This window comes from Taudactylus pleione, unplaced genomic scaffold (assembly GCF_031769625.1).
Source record: "Taudactylus pleione unplaced genomic scaffold, aTauple2 ptg000089l, whole genome shotgun sequence".
NCBI classification, from domain to species: Eukaryota; Metazoa; Chordata; class Amphibia; order Anura; family Myobatrachidae; genus Taudactylus; species Taudactylus pleione.
The window spans coordinates 7,778,587-7,801,769 of NW_028284491.1; the positions used below are offsets into that span (position 1 = coordinate 7,778,587).

At 42.8% G+C, this 23,183-nt stretch overlaps 1 protein-coding gene across 1 annotated transcript; it reads right to left on the bottom strand.

The window, feature by feature from the left end:
- Positions 1-2,310: 2,310 nt before the first annotated feature.
- Positions 2,311-13,631, bottom strand: LOC148527334 (keratin, type II cytoskeletal 6A-like). The gene is made up of 9 exons (XM_088469262.1): positions 13,137-13,631; positions 12,774-12,988; positions 11,718-11,778; positions 11,531-11,626; positions 10,578-10,742; positions 10,136-10,261; positions 9,479-9,699; positions 3,851-3,885; positions 2,311-3,764 (listed from the first exon to the last, which is right to left on the bottom strand). The coding sequence occupies exons 1-9, from the start codon at positions 13,608-13,610 to the stop codon at positions 3,469-3,471; spliced, it is 1,689 nt and encodes a 562-aa protein (XP_088325388.1). The 5' UTR covers positions 13,611-13,631; the 3' UTR covers positions 2,311-3,468.
- Positions 13,632-23,183: the final 9,552 nt, after the last annotated feature.

Sequence of the window (23,183 nt, forward strand, 5' to 3'; positions counted from 1 at the left end):
TCCCTTTTTGAAACCTCTTCCCAGGTCATCTCCCAGTTTATCTCCACCCCCTAGACTCACACAAGCAAGATCCTCTGTCCACTTAATTCTCACCCTGAAATACCTTTGTCTCCAGTGTGCCCCACTCACTCACTCACTCATCTGATACTGTCTGTCTGCTCTCCCAAGGCACTGGGGGGAGATGTATTATCCGGCATTATGGGGATTAGTGATATCAGCGCACGTTATGTGTGCTGATACCGCTTCTCCCCCATGTATTAATGTGGGGTTGGGTGGTAAATTACATGCTATGCGCCCCTGTCATTATCGATGCTGCTATCTACAAGCTCGCCAAGGTGTCACCCAATGTATGAACGGTCAGACAGCTAGAGCTATAGATATCGACAGCTGCAGCTGTCGTTCCCCTGTGTGTTCAGACAGGGATTGCCGGACGGGGTAGTTTTTACTCTCGCACTCCTCAGATGAGCTTGTTACATGTTTAATCTAAACAATTTGTTAAAACAACAGTTTTTGTCCATTTTCCGGCGTTTGGGAGCAAATTGCTGGTTGTCATTTACTTTCATACCTTATCAGATTTTCATTCCAACCAATCAACTAGTTGCATGGTTGGATGTAAGTTGGTCTAGTGTGTGGTCAGCTTTATTGCTATTATCTGTCACACAGTTGTATAGAAATCTCACTGTTTGATTTCTCCCTTCCTGTACTGTCTGTTTGAACTTCATTTATTGTTTGTGTGTTTTATTGTAATTTCCCTGTATGGCACCATTGACACTTTATGGATGCCATATTACTGAAGAATAACAATAGTAATAAAAATAATAATAATAATTGTATTGCTCTGTTCCTTGAAACACCTTTCTTATCAATGAACTAATTCAACACAGGTGATGGCAATCATAAATTAAGGGAGGGAAGTCCTGGAACAGAGCAAACTATCCACCCTGGAAGGGGTCAGGTTTAGGGGTATTCAATATGGGTGCGATAACATCGTTTTTTGCGTTAATATCGCACTTTTTAACGTTTTTGCGTTAATATCACTTGTTTTAGTTTTACACCATATTCAATTTCAAAGACTTATCGCAGTTTTGAAAAGTCTTTGATAAAAAAACGGGGATAACTTTTCACCATTGAATAGGTGTCGAAAAAAAGTGCAGAATTGGGGTTTAGGGGTGCAGGCTTAAAAAAAATAGCCTGCACCCCTGAGATTGACATTTAAAAAAGAACTGTGTCAAAAAAAGTTTAAAAAAAAAATAGTGACACCCCAAAAAATAAATTAAAATATTGGGGTGCAAAAAAAAAAAAGGGAAAAAATTGCTTAACAATAGGGAAATAGGTTCTGCATGTATGCGGCAGGTGTTTTCTAGAATAGAATTATAGCGGCAGGTGCACAAATGCAGAATTTTTAAAAACTTACTTTAGGGACACCAAAATATGTTAGTACCCATTTTCATGTACCCCAAATTTGATGGGACCACTTAAAAAAATGAAAAAAATAACCTAAGTGCTCTTCTGCATCACTTCTTCAATGTCGGGAAAAAACACCTGCTGTGGCTATTTAAATCCCCGACTTTCAATTAAATGCTAAAACGGGGGTACCCATAGTGTTCCCCCATGTTTTTACAACTTTAGGGGGGTCTTACAATTATTTTAAGGAAAAATTTGTAACTTTACGCAAATCCAACTTCGGAGTTTCCTGTTTTCGTTAATTTTATTTTGAATACGGGGATAAGCGGGAGTGTGCACCATACCTTTACGCAGAAAAAAAACTACGATATGAAATGTTAACTTCGCCAGGGAAGTTAACCTTTCATATTGAATACCCCTCGTTGAGAGGTATACTGAAGTTCCTACTTACAACTGGTTTTATTTTCCATATTACCGAGCACAGCAAGAGTGTATAGCTTCTACTAGTAAATGAAAGGTTAAGGGGGTCTATTTATCAAGCAGTGAAAAGTGTGGAGAAGTGGACCAGTGGAGAAGTTTCTCATAGCAACCAATCAGCATTTATCAAGTACAGTCTATAAAATAAAAAGTAGGAGCTGATTGGTTGCTATGGTCAACTTCTCCACTGGTCCACTTCTCCACACTTTTCACTGCTTTATAAATAGACCACTTAATGTTACAGTAATTGATAAAGGGGCCTAGTCTTTTGATAAGTCATCTGAATAGTTATAGATTATAGATACGTGAGGATTTTTTTTTTTTTTGCAAACTAGCATTATCTGGATTATGTTACTAATAAAAAGGAAATACAATAAACACTTTCAGAATGATTGCATTTTATTGATCAGTTCCTATAAATGTAAGCAATTTAGCAGAAGCATAAACAAAGCAGAAAAACAACCCCAATTGCTAGCAATGAGATTAAAATTTTATATTTTACACACAGATCTGTGGTAAACAACATTTGTAAATCCATCTGCTGGGAAATCACAAGCTTGCATGGCGCGTTGTACCACAACAGAGAGTCACAGGTTGCCTAACACTTGTGCAGTGGTTCTCAAACCCGGTCCTCATGGAACCCTAACAGTGCATGTTTTCCAGATGATCTAGCTGGATCACAGGTGTGTTAAGTGACTGAAGGCGCGTATCCACTAGATGATATGCTCCATGAGCAATATCATTTAGTGTTTGCCCTGCACTGCCAGGCTCAATGTCTTTAACGACATTGAGCATCCACACTGAACGATATCAGTAACGATATCTTTCAGTGCCGGCACCCTCCCTCATCCCCATACTTGCAGAACCTGACGATATCGTCAGGTTGCCCTGCAAGTACAGGCGATGAAAGATATCGTCAACGACCAGCGGGAGAGCGCATCGATGGCCGTTGATGGCATACCCACTGGACGATATTGCGGCCGATGAACGATAACGATTTTGTTCCAATAATCCAATTTATCATCTAGTGGATACCTGCCTTAACACAATTGTTCTACAGGTGGTGCTAGTTATTCATAAGGATGCTTTGAAAACATGCACTGTTAGGGTTCCATGAGGAACGACCTTGTGAAACACTGCTCCAGTGTTTCTAATATCACACCCACAGGGCACTCTGACAGCGCACAAAGCCACAAGCTACATCATTATTATGACCTGTGGGTCTATTAAAATGTGCCAGTCAGTAATGAATACACCTGTGCTCCAACAAGGAGATGAGGAAAACATGCACTGTTAGGGTACCATGAGGACTGGATTTTGGGAAACACTGCTATATATAATATTCAAAGCAAGAGTTTGTTTTACTAGTGCACATCATTGCGCTTCAGGTGAAGGGATTATATGGATCAGTTTCTCATTATTTTAGTTGATATTTAAATCCAGAAAAGAAATGCATACAAAACTTAATATAAGGAAAGCTTGTTGATAGCAACAATTTAACTTCTTAAAACATACAGTATGTGTAATTTCTATGACAAAATATTCAGTGGTTGGGTACAGGGCTTCAGCCCTCAATACTATATGATCTTAAAACTTCCGGGAGGCTGTGGATGTTGTTGTTACAACTTTCACACTGGAATTACTGCCACTTCCAGATACAACGGCTGGTTTTAAACTGTTAACACTGCAGCTTCCACCACCAATTCCTTGCCCAACGCAATCACTGCTTCCACCACCAAGACCGAGTCCACTACCACCGCTAAAACTGAATCCACTTCCACTGCCGACACTGAATCCGCTTCCACCAACTGCGAATCCTCTTCCACCGCCAACTCCAAAACTATGGCCTGCTCCACTGGCGCTATAGTTTGAGCTTGTGATAGCTGTTAAAAACAAAATAACAGTTAGATACTGTACATGCTTGATTCTATAGAGATCAAACTGAACATACTGTACAAAGTCAACTTACAAATGTTTACTGGTCCAACACCCTCTCCAGCCAACCTGAATATAAGAGAACATAATTATAAACATATTGCAACAATGATTTATAACTTTGTCTATTTGGGTAACTAATTATAACATGCAATTATTACCAATAAATGTAAAATAAGAGATATGGTAAGACCTTACCTTTGTTATCTCTATTTCTACGAAGTCCATAGGGATCCACAGGAGACCCTGGGGTATAGGTTGATTACGTCAGTCGTCGAGCATCTCAATAGTTACATTTGTGCTCTCAGGATGCACCGGGCTCCTCTCCTATACCCCGCCCCCAGGCCAAGGCATCTCAGTTTCGTAACAAGCCAATGGCCGGAGGAGGAGAAGAGAGAAGAAGAAATTCTGGAATACTCAAGTATCACATTCTCACATACAGAAGGAGATGGAAAACCGGTGACCAGAACACAGCCCATCTGCAGTACAGGTGCGACAGGGCGAGAGATCTGTGGATCCCTATGGACTTCGTAGAAATAGAGATAACAAAGGTAAGGTCTTACCATATCTCTTATTTTCTACTGCAGGGTCCATAGGGCTCCACAGGAGACCTTGGGGATGTCCCAAAGCAGTCTCCTTAAGGGTGGGGATGCTCCTTTGAAGAAAGGAGAATCCACCACCCAAAGGAAGCATCCTGAGAGGCAAAGGTATCAAATGCATAATACCTTAAGAATGTATGGACAGTAGACCACGTGGCCGCCTGGCACAGCTGAACAGCAGAGGCGCCACGAAGAGCTGACCACGAAGGACCCACAGACCTAGTAGAATGAGCCTTTACAGAGGACGGTACAGGAAGGCCCTCATGAAGGTAAGCCTCTGAAATTGGCAGGCAAATCCAGCCTGCCAAAGTCTGCTTAGTGGCAGGCCATCTTTTCTTTCTGAAACCAAAAAGGGCAAACAACGAGTCCGACTTCCGAAATGAGTTGGTACGGTCCACATAAGTTTGTAGAGCACGTACCACATCCAAAGAGGCCTCACCAGCTGAAAGGTCTGGGGAGTTAAAAGCTGGTACAACAATTTCCTCATTAATGTGGAAGCTGGATACCACCTTAGGTAGGAAACCAGGGCGAGTACGAAGAACCGCCCTGTCCCTGTGAAAAATCAGAAAGGGAGGGGGCGACATGAAAGAGCCCCCAAATCTGACACTCTTCTTGCTGAAGCAATGGCTAGAAGAAACACAGTTTCAATTGTGAGCCATTTTAAATCCACTGAAACCAGTGGTTCAAATGGCGGTCCTTGTAGAGCCCAAGGACCACAGTCAAATCCCAATGAGCCACTGGTGGGATAATGGGAGGTTGGATGCGAAGCATACCTTGCATAAAGGTGTGTACATCCGGAAGAGTAGCAATCCTATGGTGAAACAGTACTGACAGGGCAGAAACCTGCACCTTCAGAGAAGCAAGGAGAAGACCGTGATCTAAGCCCACCTGTAGGAATGCCAAAATCCTGGATAATCCAAATGTCTGAGGATTATAACCTCTGGGGTGACACCATCAAAGAAGGTGTGCCACACTCTGTGATAAATTCTTGCAGAAACAGGCTTGCGAGCTCTGAGCATGGTGTTCACCACCGAGCTGGAAAAACCCCTGGAACTCAAGAGGGCAGTCTCAAGAGCCACGCCGTCAAAGACAGACGACTCAGGTCCAGGTAGAGGCAAGGACCTTGAGACAACAGGTCCAGACATTGAGGCAACAGCATCGGAGTGTCTATGGATAGACTCCGAATATCTGCGTACCAGTGACGTCTGGGCCACGCTGGAGTACCAGCAGTAGCATACCTCCTTGATTAAACTTCCGAATCACCCGAGGCAGAAGGTAGAATGGAGGAAACAGGTATGTGAACTGGAAGGTCCATTTGACCGACAGAGCATCTACCAGCATTGCCCCCACATCTCTTGTTCTTGAGCTGTACCTTGGCAACTTGTGGTTGTGCCGAGATGCCATTAGATCTACTTCGGGAAGTCCCCACTTGTTCACCAGAAGCTGAAATACTTCCTGGTGAAGTGACCATTCCCCTGGGTAGACATCGTGATGGCTTAGGAAGTCCGCTTCCCAGTTCAGGACTCCCAGTTAAAACACCGCCGATATGGCTGGGACATTTTCCTCGGCCCAAGTCACGATGCAGAACACCTCCTTTAGTGCCGTCTGAATTTGAGTGCCTCCATGGTGGTTTATGTAGGCCACTGTGGTGGCGTTGTCTGATTGGACTTGCACGGGTTTTCCATGAAGTATGAGCCTTGCTTGCTGAAGAGCCCTTAGAACTGCCCTGAGTTTCAATATGTTTATTTGAAGCACGGACTCCTCTATTGTCCACCTTCTCTGGAAGTGGTTGATCAACCAACCGTGGCTTTGTAGCACTGTTATTGTCAGCTGTAGATGCTGAAGAAGTATTTCCAGAGACCTGGCTAGCAACAGCAGGTCGTCCACGTAGGGCAACAGATGGACCCCCTGCAGCCGCAGTTGGGCCGCCATCACAGCAATAAGTTTGGTGAACACCCTGGGTGCTGTGGACAGTCCAAACGGCAGGGCCTGAAACTGGAAGTGTTGTTGCAACACTGTGAACCTGAGGTACCTCTGGTGAGCAGAAGCTATCGGAATATGCAGGTAGGCATCCTGAATGTCCAGAGACACCATAAAATCCCCAGGTTCCATAGCCAGTATAATTGACCGCAGGGTTTCCATTTTGAACTGAGGCACTCGGAGAAACCTGTTTAGGGACATGATTTTTAGGATAGGCCTGTATGCACCATTCGGTTTTGGAACCAAAAAGAGAGTGGAATAATAGCCCATTCCCCTCTGGGGAGTAGGTACCGGAACTATAACTCCCTGTAGAAGCATAGATCGTATAACTTTCTGCAGTTCCAATGCCTTTTCCTGATCCATCTGAAGTCCCGTAGGGAAGAATTGATGAGGAGGTCTGTATTGGAAGGAAAGGGCGTACCCTTGAGAGACCACTTCCCTTACCCAAGTGTCTGTTGTGGTATGCCACCAACACTGGGCGAACTAAAGAAGTCGGCCTCCCACCTTGGGGTTCCCCAAGGAGAGGCCCACCCCATCAGGCTGAGGCTTTGGCATCGGGCTTGGCAGCTGGACGCCTGGTACTCCAAGCCTGCTTCTTGGGCTTTGTGACTTTCTTAGCTCCTGACAGTCTGGGAAAGGACTGAACTTTGGCCTTACATGAGGACGGAAAGTCCGAAAGGACTGAGTTACAGATCCTGATGGCATTGGGGCCGAAGGTAAACAGGCAGACTTGGCAGCAGCCAAAGTGTCCACGATTTTGTCCAAATCTGGCCCATTAAAGGGTAAACCTAACCCTTTCTTGGAATCAGCATCCACTCTCCAAGATCGCAACTAAAGAGAGCGCCTAGCTGACACTGCAGCTGATGAAATGCGAGATGTTAGGAGACTAACATCCAAAGCAGCCTCATTCACATATGTAGCCGAGTCTCTGAGGTAACTTACCAGTTCAATTTGTTCACTGGTAGCCTCTACAGGCAAGGACACTTCCAAGGCATTTGCCCAACGTTCCATGGCCCTGGCCACCCAGCATATAGCCATAGCTGGCCCAGCGACCCCCCCCCCCCCCCGAGAGGGATTAAATGGACTTTAGGCACACCTCCACTTTTCTGTCCGTAACATCCTTTAATGACGACATGGACGGAATAGGAAGTGTCTCACTTTCGACAAGGCATGTAATATGAGAATCCACCTGAGGAAGAGTTTCCCATTTAGAGAAATACTTCTCCTCAAATGGATAAGTGGCTATGGTTGAAACCTCCTGCCTGGAGTTTTCCAGGCTTTTTCCAGATGTTTAACTAGCTGATCCGACAGGGGAAAAGCCGTCGCTGAACTTTTCACTTCCTTAAAGAAAGCATGTTTGGATTTGGCTGCTGGGGTATCCTCATCCCCGATATCCATAGCCACACGACTGCACGAATGAGGCTGTGTACATAAATTTTGGTCTTAGGCTCCGCCTCCTTTTGAGGGAGCTCTGTATCAGATAAGTCCTGAATTTCCCCATCATCAGTCGACACATCATCTTGATAATACGTGGACGGGGTGGACAGTACCTCCTTCCTAGCAGAGCGCTGGAAAGACTCCCCCTGTAAAACCTCCGGTAGATTTTGCACCATATTGCAGAGAGTATTAACCCAACTAGATTTAGTCTGGTAGGGAGTACGTTGTAAGGGCAACCAACTGTCGGGGAATCCCCTGTGACGTAGATGGCATAGCAACCTGCGGGGCGTACCCCAATTGTGGGGCCATTGGAGGTTCAGCAAGCCGACCCATCAGGGTAGTTAGTGCTTGTGCAAAACAAGCCCAGGGCGGCTCTTGAGAAGAGCTGGGCCCAGCAGGTAATTCTGCATTCTGGTACACAGGGTACACACTCCTCCCACAATAATCTATCCCTCCTTTTGTCCAGCAAAGCACCGGTTGCAGGACTGTGTAAGGGGGATATCAGCCTGAGCAGAATCACTGCCAGACATAATGAATGTATGTGTCAAACTCCTCAGCTCAACTTAGGCTCCGCCTTCACCACTGAACTGTGAAGTAATTTGATCCCTCAGCAGCACTGTCACCGCAAGGGCTAGTGAAGGAGAAAGTACAGGGATAGCTAAAATGGCTGCCAGAGAAAAAGAGTTTTACAGTCAGACAGCGCTAGCAACAGACACATACAATGCCAGGAAAACCTGCACTATACTGCACTATTATCAACTAACTAGACCTTGTGTCTAGTAGGAATAGTGCTAAATACACCACCCTGCTTGGAGGAGGGGTATGTAGGGGGACCCAGGCTCTGCAGCTCCCTGTGAGACTAGCATTTTATGCACATTAAAATGGCCGCCGGAGGACTCACAGGGGGCGTGCCTGAGGGAGGAGAGCTGCCTGCACCCACCAAACCGTTGTGGAGAGGTGCGCAGTGCAGCGGGGGAGGGGCCGGCTGTGCCATACAGGGAAGGCCCGCTCCCCTGGCGTGCTATTAAGCCCTGGGATCCCACAATGTCCGCAGGTCGTGGCCCCCTATCCCTGGTGGTCTAGTGACAGAGCAGGCGTCGTGTCTGGTGCCACACCTCTTCCCAGGGACCCCCCAGCCCTGGGTAGTAAATGAACTGTGTTATCAACGGGCCCCCACCGCGGAAGCCCGCTGCTTACCTGAATGTCCCCCGTGACGTCCGGCCACAGTCCTGGGCATTTGGGGGCTTTTGCTAGCCAAAACCCCCCAGACACCTGCTGCGATCCCTAGCGCAGTGCCAGAATCTCGGCGCCAGCGGGCTGTCGGACTGGCAGCATGGGCATCCGCTGGACAGCCCATGCTGATCACTCTGCAGTAAAAAACAGCTATTTTCTGGGCTGTCAACGCAGCCCCTCTTGAAGTGACCCGACTCTGTGCTGAGCACCTACGAAACTGAGGTGCCTTGGCCTGCGGGCGGGGTATAGGAGAGGAGCCCGCTGCATCCTGGGAGCACAAATTAACTATTGAGGTGCTCGACGACTGACGTCATCAACCTACACCCCAAGGTCTCCTGTGGAGCCCTATGGACCCTGCAGTAGAAATATAATTTCATAGATTATGGAATATTGACAGAATCTTTATTTGTTACCTGCTCTCTTCCCCTTCCAGTAGTTTCCTGTAGGTGGCAATCTCAATATCCAGAGACAGCTTGACATTCATCAGATCTTGGTATTCTTTCAGTTGGCGAGCCATGTCCTGCTTGGCTTTCTGTAGAGCATCCTCCAACCCTGCCATCTTTTGTTTGGCGTCCTTTAGTGTAACTTCTCCGTGCTGTTCAGCAGCCGCAATTGCAGCCTGCAGTTTTGCAATCTAGATTCATAAATTAAAAAAGATATTTAAATCATTGGTACTAAAATAATGTACATTTCCAATGGTCGAGGGGATATAGAAGACATAAAACATGACCTGTGTCAGTGTACAGTATATAAAGCTTTTCTTTAGTTATAAATGCATGATCTTTAGAGCCCTATACTATTCCAACACTATGAACAGCATGGTATACTTATTGACATAATTATTAATAAATGTAGAAGCCTATGATGCTGGAAAATTTTGGGACTCTAAATAACTGCTGCTATTTGTTTAAAAGAAAAATCCCTAAATGTCTTAATTCCTGTTACAGGTATGTTTCCTAGGCAACGATAGCTTTCACTGAAAATGTGACAGTGTAATAACCCTTATACTCCAAATGGTACCATGTACCTCTAACATGTTCAATATTAATCTCTAGAACTATTCCATTTACCTGTTTCTTCACGCTGTCGATTTCTGAGCGCAGTCTGTTGATCAAACGGTTTAGCTCTGAGATCTCAGTCTTTGTGTTCCTGAGGTCGTCGCCGTGTCTTCCAGCTGAGACCTGGAGCTCCTCGTACTGCAGAAACAGCAAAAATAAAGAACAGTACTGCGCTTTGAACAAAACACGGGGATACGCAAACATCTCTAGTTCTGTTGCAATATATTTAGATCTACAAGTTTCAAACTTAAAATATAGAAAATTTAATTTATATTGGCCCCAATATAAATGAATTGACTCTTTCAGTTGTTGTATTGTTGTTGTTGTAATTCATATCAGCACATGATAAGGTTATCGGAGTAAAATGTTCCCCTCTGGCAGAATACCCATAGCAAAGAACATTATTTAATGCTGTATTTGGAGGAGAGGAGTGTTATTTAAACAATTAACTCACTTTGTTTTGGTACCATGATTCAGCTTCTGCCCGGCTTCTGTTGGTGATCTCCTCATACTGGGATTTGACCTCTTCGATGATACTCTGTAGGTTTAGATCTCTGTTATTGTCCATGGACAGTATGACAGAAGTGTCTGAGATCTGTGTCTGTATCTGTGCATGTTCCTGAAATGAGAACATAGATCAGTTATTGCAAGCACATCAGACGCACTATATGAAATCATGAAGGAATTCATGTGAAATAATTGAAAAAAATTAAAATTAGTAATTAATAGTAAGCCTATTCCACATTCTGTTCCTCAGGCCTAATTTCTACCAGGCCTACATCCTGCTGCCCTTCCATTTCCTCAGTGCTATGGTATCATTCATTTAATTGGTAGTTATTTATCTTCCCAGTTCAAAGCTCAAGTCCAATCTCCTAGTGTGTTCCCATAAATTGTAGAGTGCGGTCAGGCTATTGTCTCATATGTTTCATATGTTCCACACAGGAAGGAGCACACGTTGACATCCTTCTCAAAGTGAAGGACTTCACATTCTATTGCCAAATCAGTTTTGACAGTTCTGTGCTCCCTCCAAAATTTACTATGGCCCATTAGTAGCAAATTTCAAAATGTCTGAAATAAAATGTCTGTTATAGCTCATAATCTAGGCCCAGTCTGGGGGGAGAGGTCTTCTGGTGTATATTCTATTTTACATCTCAACCAAATGTATTTTTTTCTTTATTTTCATTGTTTTTATTCATCTACAATTTTCTTAATTACTTTTTTAAAAAATCCAACATAACATAACACAGCCCAAACTACTAACACACCCACAAATAGATTAGTAGCCATCCACTTTGTTAGCGGTCATTAAAGGAAGCCATTGGCAGTCATTAAGTTATTCTGATATATTACATATACTGTAGTTATAAGAGTGTGTTATGCATCAGCAATAACTGAATAGAGTATTACCGCTTCATACAGGGCCCTCAAGAAGTTGATCTCATCGGTCAGTGCAGACACCTTGGATTCTAGCTCTACTTTGTTCATGTATGCTGCATCCACGTCCTAATAAAATAATAGAATCAGTCATCATTGTATAACATATCAGCATTGTAAAAGTGATATGAATGTTATACAATAATTATATCATGTTTACCTTTTTGAGGACAACAAATTCATTTTCAGCAGCTGTGCGCTTGAGAATTTCATTTTCATATCTAATGGCATGCAAAAGAAAAAAATATATATATGTATATATATATATATATATATATATTCAAACTGTTTAATGATAAAGTTACTATTGCCAACTAAATATAAAAAGTAGCAACTTACTTGATGTGTGTACCATACAATTTAAGACAAGTGTAAAAAAAACTACTATAAATAATTATTCTGATTTTCAAAATACACATTTTATGACCTAAACAACTTGATGGTTTTTTGCAAACTAAGGCCCTGATTCAGAGCCGGACGCTCTGACCAGAGCGCTCGCTCTGAATCAGGGCCCACCTCCATGATTATGGAGCATCCTCCTGGAAGCTCGTATAGCTGTGGGTCACCACCCACAGCCTATACGAGCGTGCAGGATGATGGTCGCGATGGTCTTGACCATCGCGACCATCGCCAGTGCGAGCAGAAGCCTGCGGTTGAATTTCTCAACCGCAAGGCCTGGAGTGATTTTGGCTCTATCAGAGCCAAAATCACTCCCACTGACATCACTAGTGATGTCAGTGGGGCCGGCTTCTGACGGTAGGCGTTCCCTTGGGAACGCCTCCGTCTGGCAGGCACGCCCCCGGCACGCCCACCAAAGGGGGCGTGCTGTCAATCAACATCGACAGCACGCCCCCTTTGATCAGACACAATGAGCGAAGAAAAGTCCTTCGCTCGTCGCGTCTGGTGCATGCGCACGACGGAGCTCCCTCCGTCGTGCGCATGCGCAGTGCACACCATCGACCCACTTGCGAGCGGACAGCCGCTCGCGAGTGGGTCTGAATCAGGCCCTAAATTACAACAACCACTACTAGAAAATCTCCATATGCCACCTGATTGGCCACAATTTAGATGCAGAAAAACTGATACTGTATGTGAATTTGTTATTGATATTTGGATGTTTCCATGTATTTCTAATGTAGTTTCAATATACTTTGTACATTTGGGCCAGCATCATTGTCTATTGTATTGGTATATTTAGATGTATTTGTTGACTTACTTGACCTTGAATTCCTCCACATTATCCTGCATGTGTTTTAAATCACCATTCAGACGAGTCTTATCACTTGATAAGCTCTCTAGCTGTCTCTGCAGTCCATTAATGTAGGCTTCAAAGAGGGGATCAATATTATTTTTCACTGTCTTTACCCCCTGCTCTTGCAAAAGTTTCCATTTGGTCTCTAGAACTTTGTTCTGTTGTTCTAGGAATCTGACCTAAAAAATAACCAGATTCTAAAATAAAATGTCCAGCAACAACAGGCTAGTGACACAAATAGAGATATAAAGGAAACTCAGTATTGTGTTAATAATTCAAAAAGAGAATAGAACATGTTGTTATAAAATAATTAATGAATGTCCTTACCTTGTCAATGAATGATGCAAACTTGTTGTTAAGAGTCTTAATTTGCTCTCTCTCTTCTGTGCGTACTTTCTGAATTGCTGGGTCGATTTCCAGATTAAGAGGAGCTAATAGGCTTTGATTAATTGTCACCTGTTGGATTCCACCAGGTGGGCACACGGGAAATTGAGAACCTCCACCAAATCCATGACCAACACCAAAGCCAGAACTGATTCCAAGTCCTGAACCGCTTCCATCTCCAAATCCAGAAGTACTTCCGTAACGGGATTGTGAACTTGCATTGATGGAAATTCTTTTATTTCCTGTTAAATTGTATAGACTTGTGCTACCAAAGCCACCAGAGCTAGCCCGGCCATTATTTACACCTCCACAACTAGAGCGAGTGACCGAGGATGAACTGAAGCTGCGATGGTTGGCCACTGATGGGGCAGCAGAAGCAGCACTGAAACCTTTTGTTGTATGGCGAGAAACAGACATGGTCCTTCTGGAACTCTGATGCTGAGGATGAGCACAGAAGGAAGGCACTGTGAATGGCTCAGCAATTAAGCTCCCCTTTTTATCTGTCTCAGTAGAAGGGTTTGGTCTCAGGGTTGTGTATGCATCATCTTGCAGCAATAATGGGTTTGGTATGCCTCCTAACAATACAAACACTGAGCTCATCTGATTAACTCACACCTTTAATATAAAGTGTAAAAAAATCTGCTTGTATGTGAAAATATTGACCATTTCTATATTCAAGAAAAAAAAACTAATTTCTCTTGGCAACAAGAAGAAACAGGAATATGCTGAATTAGTGAGATCGCTGGAAAGACAATGGTTCACATTAGATAATGATCATAGTGATTTCAAGGCAACAATGTGAGTGTAAAAAATCCTGAACAAGCAGGGTGTGATGGCTGCATAACACTAATACTAAAAAATAAAATTAATATTTATCCTTTCAGCCCCAACAACTTAACATAAATATAGAAATATGTGTGATCCTCATGTAGAATACCTTTTGTTATATACAGTAAATGACAGCTAATTAAATACATCTTTTATATAAAATTCATTGGTCTGTTTGTTTATTAGTTTATTTGTTTGTCTGTCTGTCCTGTTACGCATTCGGACACCCCTGCACCGATTGGGATGAAACCAATGCGAGGTGGTCCAGTTGGATCATGGCCAGGTTTTTTGGGGGTTACGGTCCCAGTCGGACCTCCCACTGGTGTACACTGGGTAGAACTTTGACACGGGAAGGATGTTCTGAGCTTTCCACTGGATGGATTTAGACAACATCACATAATTTTGACAAAAACTTCACATAGTGGTAACATTGCATCCAAGAAGACATACTAGGGGGTTGACCCCCAGTCAGATCTCTTGTTGGTGTATGCTGGGCAGAACTTTGACCCGGGAGCCTGTTCTGAGTCTTCCACTGGATGGATTTGGACAAAAACTTCCCAGAGTGGTAACATTGGATCCAAGAAGACATACTAGGGGGTTGAGGTCCTGGTCAGACGTCCCGTTGGTGTACACTGGACAGAACTTTGACTGTTCTGAGCCTTCCACTGGATGGATTTGGATGACATCAAATAATTTAGACAAAAACTTCACTCGGTGTTAACACTGGATCCCAGAAGACATACTAGGGGGTTGAAGTCCCGGTTTGACCTCCCGCTAGTGTACGCTGGGCAGAATTTTGACCTGGGGAGCCTGTTCTGAGCCTCCAGTGGTGGATTTGGACAAAAACTTCACAGAGTGGTAACATTGGATCCCAGAAGTCATATTAAGGGGTTGAGGTCCTGGTCGGACCTCACGTTGTTGTACGCTGGGTAGAACTTTGACCTGGGAATGCTTGGCAGAACTTTGACCCTGTGAGCCTATTCTGGGCCTTCCACTGGATAGATTTAGATGAAAACTTCACAGAGGGGCGGAAATTGGTCTGGGATGTCTAATGGAGTGATTGGTGTCCCGGTTGGACCTCATGGCGGATTGCGCCAGGTGGAACTTTGACCAAGGGAGCCTGTACTGGGCCTTCCACTGGATGGATTTTGATGACATCACATAATTTGGATGAAAACTTCACAGAGTCGTAACATTGGATCCCAGAAGGCATACTAGGGGGTAGAGGTCTCAGTCGGACCTCCCATTTATATACGCTGGGCAGAACTTTTACCCGGGAAGCCTATTCTGGGCCTTCCACTGGATGGATTTAGACGACATCACATAATAACTTGAAGATCTAAACCCAGGCAATGCCGGGTACTTCAGCTAGTTGTTCATAATTTAAAAACTAGCCACTTTAATAACCCAGTCAATTTGTATGTCATTTGGAGTTAAGGACTATTATAAGAGATATAGGGGTCTATTCATCAACAGGAGCCAGGCGGCCCCTGATGATTAAGTATCCACCTTGCCACGGGGGATGCTTCTTGCCGGAGTAATTTATCGTTGCTCCGATGCGAGGACAGCTGCTCTGAAAAGCAGCTGTCCCCGCAATTAGTAACACTGCTACAGAAGTAGCAGCATTACTTACCTCCCCTGTGGCTGGCTAGGCGCATGTGTGACCGCTTGGATTCCTCTTTGCATCCCCGGAACTCTTTCCAATCGGAAGGAGCAGGGATCTGAGAACAAGCGCCATCGAGTTTATCACAGGAAAACTCCGAAAATATCGGGTGGCCCTATCGGACCCCTGATGATGAATGACCCGTTACTTAAAATATGCAGAAATCAGCATTTCCGCATGTGTAACTGTCCATTTAGTGATGATGAATGGAACCCATAATGCTTCTCATATATACAAGCTGTAAAATTTAAAAAGATCAGAAATCACACAATACTGGCTGAATATAAATCACTTCAGAAAATGCCCTTGTGGGTTATACATATAAAATAAAATAACATAACATAGCATAATACAGTCTTGAGAATGAAATAGCCTAAGTGAATATGAAATAGTTCCTTTTATATCCAAGTAAGGAGGAGAGTCCCAGGATACCAACATTTTTCACCTAGAAAAGTATGTTTAAAGAAAGCCCCAGTTTATGGTCGCTTTGAATATGGGTCTTTACTGCTGCATACTCAATCCTCCAGTGATCAGTCTATACATTGTGGCGTCATAAAAATAAATAGGAATGCATATATTGAGATACCATTGTTGATGAATTTACTATAAAAAACAGTTGCACTCACAGGAAGTATTAAGGAATATAGTAAATGCAATAAGTAACAAGCTTCTTCTGGGATATCACAGCCTCCTACCAAATATGAGTGGTCACTTTGCAGATAGTATTACTAAAGTCCTGGATCCATGTCTATTTATACATGGAACGTCTGGTCCACAATCCTGGTCATCAGCTGGAGCTTCAGGTCGATTTACTTGATGGTGAGGGGTTGCTTTTCAGTTATTAGCCAATTGTACATAACTTTTTTTATATACATTAAAAATATATACAAACTTTTTTTACATGTTTTTATATCCTGATATGTTCTTTGTATGTTTGACCATGGATGACTGAATGTCATTCACTTACAAATAAAATGTGTGAACTTTGTATCATATGCAGAAGTTCATTACAAGTGAACCCACAATATTTAAAATAAGTGAAACATCAGCCTCATATTACTATTCTGGGCCTCATGTGAAATTAGGAGCAAATCCTGCAAAAGAATGTAAATTTGCACATTGCAATTTAATAGTTGGAAATACACTTTTTCATATATTGAAATACTCCCTGATTTTGTGTGCAGAGAAAAAGAGGTCTCCCGCTCTGTATTCCAGATTAGAGGTGTGTGGGTCGATTTGGACAAATTTTAGACATTTGCTTCCAGCAAATTAATTCATTCATTAATGCATGAATGGGTCGCGGTTTGTCAAAATTTCAGCAAATTGATAACACTAGCAACCATTTACAATGCAACCATGAACACTGACCATCTATCAATCAAGATGGATGAAAATATGTTATTCTCCGTTTGACTATGTTATTTTATATTTAATGAAGTGGTGAACAAAAATTTCAGGGAGTGTCTTATTTTATTAAAGTTTGTGTGTTTTTACTTCATTGGTATAATGAGCAAGGGTCTTCAGTCCATTAAACTGGAACTACCCAGGTGGTGGTCTTGCCACTCATGGGGTCCCAATTTTCTGAATTACTTTGGCCCCAAAGATCATGGAAGTTGGGAAGAGCTCCAGCATTTTTTAGCATGGACCAGCCAGATAATTGTTATCAGTATGGCAGTGGAATCCAATGCTCTAGGCTCTCTTTATTTATTTAATTTGACTTTAAACTAGTACATCTACTTTTTTAAAATGAAATTCAAATCAGGTTGAAATTTGAAGTGATTCGTGAATCTTGAGCTGAAATTTGGATTATTCTTATTGAGCAGAATTTCTGAAATGTCATGCACTCCTGCTTTCATCTATGCAAGTATTCTACATTTCATACTTTTTCTTTCCAAACTGACCATAAAGTACATAAACACTTACAGTGTTCTACAGGCTCCAGAACTATCAGTTTAACTGTACCACAATGCTGGATGCTTATAAATAAGATGTATGCATATTAATTAAAAACATGGGTACAGCATCTGTGCACTGTGGAGGTCTAAGAAAGACAGCAGACTACGTCAGTGGTGTCTTTTTATGAAGCCTTCTTGGTGTCAGCATGGTGGCAATTACGAAGTCCAAGGTATAGGTAGACCACCTATACTCTACTCCCACAAGATCTCAGTATCTCAGAGTGATACCAGCAGGGCCATAACTAGAGGTTGGCCAGGATAGCACCCACCAGGGGCACTGGTTGAAAGGGGGGCACCATTCTGGCTATAGGCAAAACTACAGCATTCCTCCTGGCCTGAGAATCACCTGGATTCCTCTTGGCCTGGCATTGTGATTCCTAAGAGGAATCACAATGCCAGACCAGCTGTGCCTCATTCAGCATTATACTGTATATGATGCAGGTGGTGCTCCAGTTTGTTGAATCGCCTCTCCCTCCTCCTTCGCCAGTCTGCATAGCGATAATGAGAGGTCACTTGGAAAAAGTGACAAGACAGGATATAGGACTGGAGCTGCTGCAGCATTCATAGAAACTGATATCAGTAAGTTAGTAAAAAATAATATGTGTGGAAGGGGGGAGTGTGGCATATAATTTGAATTGGGGACACAGGGTGTCATAATGTGATTTGGCTGCATGCACAGTGTGGCATATAATGTGATTTGGGGAATGTATAGTGTTGCATATAGTGTGAATTGGCAGTATGCACAATGTGGCATATAATGTGATTTGGGGAATGTATAGTGTGGCATATAGTGTGAATTTGCAGTATGCACAATGTGGCATATAATGTGATTTGGGGAATGTATAGTGTGGCATATAGTGTGAATTGGCAGTATGCACAATGTGGCATATAATGTGCCATGAGTTGGAATAATGATGATGGAGTAGGTACAGACATACCATTTGGGAAGTGGAAAACACACCCATGCATGCTGACCACTGCATGATGTGGGTACCTTTTTCCTTCCATGAGATGTTGCTGGGTATATCTCATGTGACATATAGAAGAGGGGAATGATGGTAAGTAGGAAGCCACAAGCTTACAATTACTATATAAGAGGAAGGACCATGGACCTCCAACATCAAAGAGTACTTATAGTACATGAGGAGCACATACCTGGGCAAAGATTGGGGTGACAAACATATATGAAACACTGAAACAGTCCCCATACATATGCCTTTTGCATTAAAGCAATTACATAAAACAAAACAAATATCTTATATTAATCGTATATTTCGAATTAAAGATTGACAATGACATTACTAGTATACATGAACTACAGTTCCGCCACTCATCTAAGAGATAAACTAATCGGGATAATTAGTTACAATGCACATTTCATACCATGTGGCACATATGTCTCTTTTATTTCTTTGGTTCCTAAAGAAAAAGTCAAACACAGTCGATGAGTGATTGATCAACATCCCAAACCACCAGCACTGGACAATTCAGCCAAACCACGGGAACAATGCTGTTTTAAAATCAGACTTTTTAGTAGCCCTTAAAGCCCATGCATAGAGCTCGTATTACTAATGTATTACTTAGCTTTATGACTCAAAGAGATATTGAAAGTGGTTTGATTGATTGATGTGTAAAAGTACTGTATACTCATTATAGGATAAAGTCAGCATTGTGCCATAGAGGAAAACCGTCATTCTATAGGGTGTGGCTGGAGCAAAGAAAGACAATAAGAGGTGTATACATTAAAGATGGGTGGGTTGTGGAATGACCCTAGAGATCATAATATTTAGCCAAGGAACAACATTCTCTTTCACCAACATAATCCACTATCAAACAGCTAAAAATGCAATGCTAAACAGAAATATATATATATATATATATATATATATATATATATATTATATAACATATATAATGCCATCGTTACTCAGTTCTATATATCTAAACTCTTTGATGCTAAGAGTAATTTGATCTTGGTGGGAGTTTTCTTTAACCTGTATTTACCCCTCGACTGCTCCGTGAAGTAAGCCCAACAGTGGTAGTGATGACGCAGTTTACTATGGATTGTGTCGTTGCGTTCCTGCTCTCAGCAACACATAGACAGGAATCTCGCCAAAATGTCACAGGAGGCGGAGCCGCAATTATGTGAATCACAGGGCCCTGCCCCCCATCCTGCCCACCTGTGTTGTCTTCACCGTGGAATGCTGAAGTCTGTAAGTATGCTTCCCCCTCCTGGCTGCTAATATATGAAGTAGCAGGGGAAGGGAGCTGCTGCTTAAAACATTAAAAAGTTAGTACTGTAGCACTCCTGTCTCTAAAACTGTGCATGTACAAGACTTCCTGATCAAGTAGATTTTAAGAGATTTCCAGGTATTTACAATGATACAATACTGAGGGCCTCATTTATCAATGAATTTTATTACTCACAACGAGTGATAAAACTTGTTGCGTATGATAACGGTGCTCCAGCCAATCAGCTCCCAGTTGGGATCTGATTGGCTGGAGCACCATTTATCATATGCAACGAGTTTTATCACTAGTTGCAAGTAATAAAACTCGTTGATAAATAAGGCACTGAATGTGCCCGATCTCATCTAATCTTGGAAGCAAAACAGTGTCTGGCCAGATTAGTACTGGGAAGGGGGACCACCTAGGAATACCTGGTGCTGTAAGTAAGCTATCTTCTTATCATGTTGTCTGAGCCTTTCAGCCTTATTTATGCTAAGCTAGCATTAGTTTTACCTAGCATACTTGTGCCAGATTTTTCAGATGTCTTTATTATAGCTTTACACATGCCTTACCAATGTTACTTAGGTCCCTTTACATGAATTAGTGTCTGTACATTATATGCAATATTATTTGTGTGCCGATTTAATCTTTTTGACCATATATATGGTCTTGTAAAATTGTAAAATACCTTTCTCTCTAGTATTTTATATTTTTTCGACTTTTTCCTGTTATCCATCAGTGTCCAAGTTTGTTTTTTCATATGCCAGTGCCACAATCATAAGTTTAAGTCTGCTATTAATGTTTCTCACATGGTGTTGTTGTTTTTTCCAGATGAATTCCTTTTACACATACCCTCAATTCTTTTATTGTTTCTATTTTCTATACATCTTTTTATTACTGTTTTGTTTATTGATAATTTTTTTGTGTCATAATGGGGGAAATTCAATTGTTTAGCCAGCGGCTATTTTTTTAAGGTGCCCGACAGAGCAGTTACATTTTTGCTCCATTTGAGTGTGATAGCCGCCTGCGCTGGCATTCTGCTCGGACGCTCAGGAGGATGTGTGCAAAAATGTGCCAGAAATCTGTGGTTAGGGCATCGTAACTGCAGTTAAGGAATCCTAACCAGGACTTTAGATGAGTTTAGCTATTTTACACGGCTAAACCCTGTCTAATAGGGTGCCAAGAGGGCAATAATTAATGAGCGCCCAGAACAATTGAATTGCAAAACAGGGTGCTCATTTATTATCGCTGGCCATGCAACAATTGAATCACCCCAATGTGTGTTATTTTCAACTTTTATATGTGTTATGCTTTACTTCTGGGTCCTTGTGTGCCTTTTTGTGTTATCATTTTATTTGCCTTGAATACGTTTGATAATAAAGCTTATGTTACACCAGGCACATTGCCACTTCTGACACCCGGGTGGTGATGTCATGTTGCAGCATCATATGCCGGTGACGTGGGACATCATGACGTGCACATATGTACTGCTTGTGTTTCACTGGTGTACTTGATAAAAGTCTGTTGACTGAAACATTGAACGGAGAAATACAGTTGTGGAGATATTCTTCAGTACAAGACCCGTGAGTGCCGCTGCTTCCCTGCATATATGTTAGGCATTGTTGGGAGGGCAAGTTTACCTTTTTATTGTGGAGTGCTGGCTTATTTTGCTATTATGAAAATATAATACGCGAGTGTGTGTGTCTGTCTGTTTGTCCTTTATGCACGGCCAGAGTTTTGGACCTAGCACCACCAAATTTGGCATGGTGGTGTAGTTTGAACATGATTGGGTTTTTGCCTAGGTTTGAACCTTGTCAGGGCCACACGCTGTCACACAATCCCATAAAACTGATACACTCTTAAATTACACAGGTTCTAGGGTTGAGGGGCTGGTTTCATACACACACTGTCACACTCTGGTAGGCTCATGAGCAGCTCAGCACTCGATACATTCAGACTGTGGCAAACAGCATAATCTATACACAATCTTTGATCCTGGCAAAGTTTAGCATATGGAGATTACAAACAGCAGGGAAGATGGATCGCAGCCACACAGTGTCACTGCGGGTGGGACCCCTTCTGTCAGGGAACGGGACTCCAGTCCCGGCATTCCCCCCCAATGGCAGCCTTGCTAGACAGTGTTGGTCTGAAGAGTGATTTCAGGGGGTAATTCAGCTGCGGACGCAGTGACAGGAATCACGATAATCAGGAATCTGCACATGGGCCTGACCTGTACTGCGCATGTGCAGTATGGGTCTGCGATCCCACACACAGTCCAGTAGCAGAATGTCAGCGATTAACTGTCTGAAGCCGTTTCTGGGCGGGGAGCAGGCGGCAAAAGCCTCCGTTTCCCAAAATGTAAGCGTGTTGCCGCAGTTGGGGGGGGGGGAGTGAAGAGACCAGGATCTCCGTTGGCTGGCGGAGCTTTCCTGCCCTCTTTTACACATCTGTGGTAGCCCCATGGTCACTCAGCTGCCCGAAGATATTGTAGATGATACGATGCTGCATCCTTGGACGCAGCTCAGATCAGTAATGCATGCAGGTTGTGTAACGCCTCATGCTGCATTACCATATTACAGCTGTCACAGCTGCTAACATGTTAGCAGCTGCGATAGCATATCTGACCGCAGCTGAATCACCCACTCTGATCTGCAGTGATTTCTGAAACCCAAGGGATTTTGGAAGCTATTCTGAGTTCTGTTCTGTAAGTCAGTCTGCTACTGATATAACCCATTCCAAATGGCAGGGCCGCCATCAGGGGGGGGACTGCGGTACTGGAGTCTCGGGCCCGGACACTGGCAGAACGGGAGGGGGCAATGGGGGCGGTGCCAATGTGGCAAGCCCCACCCCCATACACCCACAAATAGTGTCATTGCAGAGGGAGCGTGGCCTAATGATACAAGGTGCCCGTCCTCATTAGTAACCTCCTGTTGCATCTAAATGTAAGTCATAAGTATGTATGTGTTTTAGCAAATGTATGTGTCTGTATGTGTTAGTGTGTATGTATGTGTAGTGTGTATGTACTGTATGTTAGTGTGTATATATGCGTATGTATATGTTAGTGTGTATATATGTGTATGTATGTGTTAGTGTGTATAATGTGTTAATGTGTGTATACTGTATATGTGTTAGTGTGTATATACTGTATGTGCATGTATGTGTTAATGTGTATATATACAGTATGTGTTATATATAATATGTTTGCTATATACTGTATATATTATATATATACATTTATGTGTCTTTATCCTGCATTTTGTCCCTGTCCTTGTTCAATAAAATATTTTTTTCCTTTGCAGTCGGCGCACGTGACGT